This window comes from Mandrillus leucophaeus, unplaced genomic scaffold, assembly GCF_000951045.1.
Source record: "Mandrillus leucophaeus isolate KB7577 unplaced genomic scaffold, Mleu.le_1.0 Scaffold727, whole genome shotgun sequence".
NCBI lineage: Eukaryota > Metazoa > Chordata > Mammalia > Primates > Cercopithecidae > Mandrillus > Mandrillus leucophaeus.
Window position 1 is genome coordinate 845382 of NW_012107886.1, and position 6126 is coordinate 851507.

The following is a 6126-nucleotide window of genomic DNA, read 5'->3' on the forward strand; positions in this document are numbered from 1 at the left end:
GGCAAAGAGGTGCTATCCCAGCATCAATTAGTATTGCATAATAATCCAGTAAATCTTTTCTCAATGTGCCTCTCCCTCCAGCAGGCTCCCCAGACTCTGCAGCCCACGGTATCATACCTTGGTTTTCTGTCAAGTTCCAAGGACCACGATGAAAGCAGGCGGGGGAAAATATGCTTTTTACTTAACTCTGGAGAGGTAGAGGATGATCGTGTACCCCTGGCAAGGGTTAAAAAAAAAATTAAACCAATATTTACCTGCCAAGTTGACTAAGCTTATTCTGATTGAATACAAAGCACATGAAAAGCTGAATGAAATTACACTGAGATTAACTGGTTTGCTTAAGCCAAGAAGGAAGGACATGGGAGTCAGCCATATCACACCAATTGAGTTATTTAAAAAAAATTCAGGAGACCATCTTTCTCTTCCACAGGAAAAGAATTATTTTATTAAGTATTTTAAAACAACTACTTAACATTTACTCATAGATAAAAATATTTACAATTTTACACCTTCAGGAAGGCTCCAAAATATAAACACTGTACCTCTCCCTAGAGAAAAAAAAAATTATTCTTCTCTTCAAAAACAGGAATACATTCATTTTTTTTCTCACTGTGTGAATCAAGTAATTATACAAATAAACATCTGAAACATTTTCCTTTTTTAATATATTTATATAATATATATTTATAACAGCTTTACAAATAAAGGCAACGACTTAATACCGAAATAAAAACAGGAAAAGAAAAAGTTAAAACACGATCAGCAATCAGGCATAGTGCATTTTGAAAAGCTGCTGCGGGGCTAGTTGGACACATTGGGAAAACAAGTACTCTGGACCAAAAATAAAACTTCTTTGAAGGAGACAGAATCCTTTTTAGCAATAAGGACACTCCATATGCCGTTGGGCAAGAGGAATTAGCCTACAGAAAGGATCTGGCGGTGCCAAGGCTTGGTTAGGCCTTTGAGAAGCTAAGCTTGGTTAAAAGGAGTTTTAGGATGGAACTGAAAACTGAGTCTAGTTCTGTTTGAAGGCAGCAGTTTGTTACTCAGCTTTGTGCACTTTGGGGTGCTCGCTCGGGGTGTCTGTGTCTCTCAGACCTTGGTTTGGATCCCTGAACAGTAAGTACTAATGGTTAGACCTAGAAACAGGTGCCAGAAGCCCAGGGAACTCCTCCCTCCCTCCCTCCTGGGCAGCTCAGCTTGTACAAGGGGGCCACTTTCAGTTCCTTAGTAAGCTAATCACTACGAAAGCCTGAGTAGGGAACTACATTCTCTTTATTCCTCCGAGGCAGGGGTGGGGAGCAGACCTGCAGAAACCTCCCCAAACCACTACCGTGCTATGCCAGTGCCTGCTACCTCACCATGTTAGCAGAAAGCTCGGTCTGACTGCTCTCTCCCCGTCGTCTGGTGAGTCACGTCGACAATAAAGGGAAAAGGGTGGGGTCCTAACAGCTGGTTGGGAGCTGAGCCCTGGAAAGCCCTCTTTTGAAAGTACCTTCTGCTCAAAGCCACAGACCCAGCTCCCAAACTGAAGAGTGACTCACAGACCAAGACTTTGAAGCTTTTGAAAATCCAGCTGATGTGTATCAAAGGGGGCTATTCTCTGGGTGGGGAAAAGCCCAGAAGTCTGCTACAATCCCCCCAAGTCTCCTGATGTCAAGCAATCCTTAGTGACTTCCCTATGCCAAAAGAAGCTTTAAAGTCCTAGACCAACAGGCAGGCACACATGTGCACGCAGGCGCACGCGCACGTACACACATACACACATACATACACACACACACACACACACACACCCCCTGAATCTTCTCTCCATGCCTCAGATTATCTCAGTATACACAATGCAACAATCTTGCAGCATTCACAAAAACTTTTTTGTTGTTTTTTAGGAAGTAGCGAGGAAGGAAAGCAAAGCAGCAGGATCCCCTAGAGTTTAGTCTTTGGTTTCTAAGTTTAAAGGGGGGATCGGCTTCAGGGCTTGGAGCAAGACAGAAGAGTCGACGGACGGATGAGCTGGCAAGGGAGAAGGGAGTCTCTGGGGCATGAGCAAGGGAGCCGAGATCTTGTCTGGGTTCATGAAGCTAGAGAGGGCTGCGGCAGAGGCGTTGAGGCCTGGGTATAGCACTGGCACCGAGGTGGGATACCAGCACTTCTCCAGCATGGGCAGGTAGGCAGTCGCTGAAGGTGGGATCAGGTAGAAGGGCAGGCAGAAAGGAGGCTGGTGTGGGTGTGGGCCCAGGAACGGGGAGCTGATCAGGTCACTGCTAGTGAAATGGCCTTCATCATCCGAAAGCTGCATCCGGTTCTTTTTTGTGGGGGGTTCTTCGGATTCTTGCTTAATTGCGCCGATCCTTTCTCCCATGGTGAACCTGCGTCCGTGGTCACTTTTGAAGCATGGCTGGTCACTGCGCAAGTCGCCCTTCTCCGATTCTCCTCCGTAGCCACTGTCTGTGTCCGTGTCGCTGCCGCTCTGCTCCCCACTCGAGTGAGCGAAAGTCCGCTGGATGACTGGCACGCAGTTTTTCCCAGGACCTTCCGAGCCTTTGGCTGGAGAGCTGGGTTTTTCCTTGAAGTCCATCACTTTGGGAGCTGGGTCCGATGGCTTCCTGGAGGTACCACCCTGCAGCAGCTCTGAGACCACCCGGTGGAGGTGGGTGACAAGCTGCGAAGACTTCAGGTCCCGAGTGTTCTCGTGCTTGGCCAGGTACTGAAGCACCTCCCGGGCACAAGTCTGGAAACCTGAGCAGAACATCTCTTGACCTGTTTCAACATTTCTCCCTGACAGCTCACCTAGGGAAACAAAAATCCAAAGGAAAATGTTTCAGAAGGCCCTGTGGATCACCTGGATACCTATGCGCCAAAAAACCAGGTGCTTTCATTTTTGTTAAAAAAAGAAATCGCATTTACTGATTTGTGTTCCTAACTCCAAAAGTAGTATGCTCAGAGAAGAATTACACTGAAAAGTATAAATAATTAAATTAAAATAATCCATATACTAACACTCAGATAAAATACGATTTTTAATGTTTGCATAATATCCTATCATGGAAATGGACCATAATTAATAGAGATGAGCTGCTTCCCCTCTTTTGGAATGTATAGGTGGTTTGTGAGTTTTCCATGTAAGTGAAGCAGCAAAGAACATTCTGATGTATTCATAAACCTGAGTCAATGCATACAACATTGCACCGTGGCAAAATGGGCAGACGCCAGATAGTTATAAAATGAGGAAAAGATTGAAGCAACAATAATCACCTAAAGTAAACTTATTTTCAATGACTTGTAAAAGTTGCAGTCATGCTGTGATCTTTAATTAGGCTCTCTATTTCTATATCTTTTCCACATATTCTATCCATGATCCTCAAGACATTAGGTATGACCATCTTCCTATTTTTAATGAGGAAACTGGCAGAAGCATTTGCTGGGTTTTTGCAATTTTCATCATACGAGCCTTGGAGAGGAAGGCAGAGAATGAAATGAGGGAGTGGGTAGAATAATTCTCCCCAGTCAGTACAGTATTATTTGGAAGAAGTGAGACTAGAAGGTTAGGTGACTCCGATTATCTGGAAGTCTGTTGAAACGAATGATGAAACTTCAGTGGTTTCGCTAGATTGTGCAATTCACCAAGATACCTAGTGGCTATTCAGGGAACCACATGAAATGCAGGAAAAACTCCTGCTGTATCCTGCCAGGATCACACCACACACCAAGTGACAAGGAAGCAAAGAAACAGGAAAACACTGGGGCATACCCACGATTTCTTCTCCAATGAAAGAGGGCTAAGAAGACCAACTGTAAAACACCCACAAGGCAAATTATAGGTGCCTTGGCATTTTAAAAGGGAGTAGGGAAATCTCCCAGAACCCAGAGACTCTCAAGCTAAAATGCCACAGGAATATCTTATCATTTCACTAATACGTATTCATGCCAGGTGGCACACTGCATTTCAAATGAAAAGTCTGACCTTTTAGGAAAGATAAAACTGCATCTCCCCCAATGAAGGTGCATAAGCAATTTGTTGCAGTAATGTTTATTCCATCAGATGTTGAGCCCACAGGCTCTCTATTTGTGCTCAAACTCTTAAAGAGAGGAGAGCCAGAATCAGCACTCACCAGCTTGTAAACCGCTCTGCAGGGCAATGATTTTCTGCTGCTGCTGATCAATTAGGTTTGTTAGTGCTTTCACATGCTTCAAGGTAAGTTCAAGAACCACTGCTTTTTCCAAGTGACCCAAAGTCTAGAAGGAAAAGAGCCTTAGTCAGCGGTGAGGTCAAAGAAGTCCCACCTTTGGGACATTTCTTAGCAAAGAGAAATGTCTCTAAAAGAAAAAAAAAAAGTGGATAGTCTGTCTTCGTTGGCTGTTCCAACACACATATATATAAAATATATATGATTAAATAATTTAAAAAAGGGTGCCATCTCTCTTTGGAGGCATTTTGGAAGCTGCAGCTACCTCAAGAAAACGCTTTGACAGATAAATTTCTCCAGCAGCCTCTGCTGACCTTAACTCAGGGGAATCCAGAGATAACATTTTTCTGCAGGGGTGTCAACTCAGAGAGGGACCTCTATTATGTCTGGCAGCCAATAGGCTTTCCCTACTTCTTTCCTTACACCCTTTCAGAACTTCCAGCTCATTCAGGCTTTTTTGTTCCTCCCGAAATACTTTTTTTTTTTTTTCCATTTCCCCAACCAAAGGCTGCCAAGTAGCTGAGGGCTACTGTCAAGAAAGGACAGGCCGTAAAAATCACACACCAAAGCAAGTCCACTTATTTAACAACAACAAAAAAGGTGGGGGGAGTGGTGGAGGGAAAGGGGTAAATGTGTGTGTTGCTTGGCGTGTTCCTTTAAGTTAGAAAAACTAGGGAATCCTGAAAATCACCAGAAGTTAAACTCTTGAAAAGGAAGGCCAGTTGGTGTTGGAGCCAACTTGGAGAGGTCCAAGTGGTTCTCGCCTCATTTGCATGAGTCAGCCAGAAAACGCCAGGACTGTGGAGGAGGACCCCACCACAGAGCCACCCGCCAGCTCTGATCCGCCCGTCTGGTCTGCAGTTCCCCGCGGAACCTGCAGGCGGCGAGTGACCCCCGCCCGCCCTCTGGGCAAAGGACTGGGTTGGAAAGGGGCCAGCTTCTCACTTACTGTAAGTTTGAGATGTTCTGGTAGGAGATCCTTCAGCTGGGCGATGCACTCGTTAATCCGGTCACGTCTCTTTTTCTCGATGAGCCGGTGCGGCAATTTGTAGGTCTCCTGCAAGACGCACGGGGAGGCGGTGGGCGCTTGGGGAAGGAGATGAGAAGCCTATCCTCCCAGCCCCGCAGCACGAGTCCAGCAGAGGAGCAGAATAGCACCCAGAACCATCATCTGCCCCTTCTTTTCCAAGTCACTCAGAAGAGGCACCGAGCCCACACCCTGCATCCCCTCGCCAACCTCAAAGCGAGAAAACTTTTCTTGGAAACTCAGCGCGCGCGAGGGGCTGAGCGCAGGGTCCCCAGGGGTGCACTTGCTTACCTTGCTGTCCTCGCTCCGCTTTATTCCCCGTCTTGACTTGTACACTTGGTACATGTGGGCAAAATCCATCCTGCAGGAAGAGAGACCAGGAAGGGTCGTGACTGCTTGCGCACGGCTGCAGGCGTTCTGCCGGGCAAGAACCCCCCGGTGCGCCCGGAGCTGCTCCAAGTTGAGAGTGGAGCATAACATGGGGCTGGAGTTGAGGCTTGAAGGGCCAAGGAGTGCCAACTTACCCTGGTAGGTCTCCGTGCTCCAGTCCCGGTGCTTTGGGCAGGCAGGCGGGGGGTGGTTGCGCGCTGGGGATCCGCTCCATGGTGCGGCGAGCCGGGGCCACTGCGCGCTCCTGTCTGCTCTAGCGGAGCGTCTGGATGAGGACGGTCCTGGAGCGGGCTTCGGGGGTCTCTCCGCAGATGTTCCTCTGAGTATGAGCTCTTTGAAATCTCCTGGGCTGCTGGAATCTTCGGCTTTGAGATGCAGCTTCAGTTGGGGGCGTGCATGGCCCGGTGTCCCCGCGGCCTCTGGCTCCAACTCAGCGCACAGACTGGCGGTGTGTGCTCCCTGCGCGGTCTGCGCCGTGCGAGCCAAGTGAATGAGAAGTGGGGCGGGCGGGGAGGCGGGAGG

General features: G+C 47.6%; 1 protein-coding gene across 1 annotated transcript; it reads right to left on the reverse strand.

Annotated features, from left to right (window-relative positions):
• Positions 1-416: 416 nt before the first annotated feature.
• Positions 417-6121, reverse strand: BHLHE40 (basic helix-loop-helix family, member e40). Its single transcript, XM_011965453.1, has 5 exons — positions 5739-6121; positions 5506-5575; positions 5137-5244; positions 4113-4236; positions 417-2790 (listed from the first exon to the last, which is right to left on the reverse strand). The coding sequence occupies exons 1-5, from the start codon at positions 5816-5818 to the stop codon at positions 1934-1936; spliced, it is 1239 nt and encodes a 412-aa protein (XP_011820843.1). The 5' UTR covers positions 5819-6121; the 3' UTR covers positions 417-1933.
• Between the last annotated feature and the right edge of the window lie 5 nt (positions 6122-6126).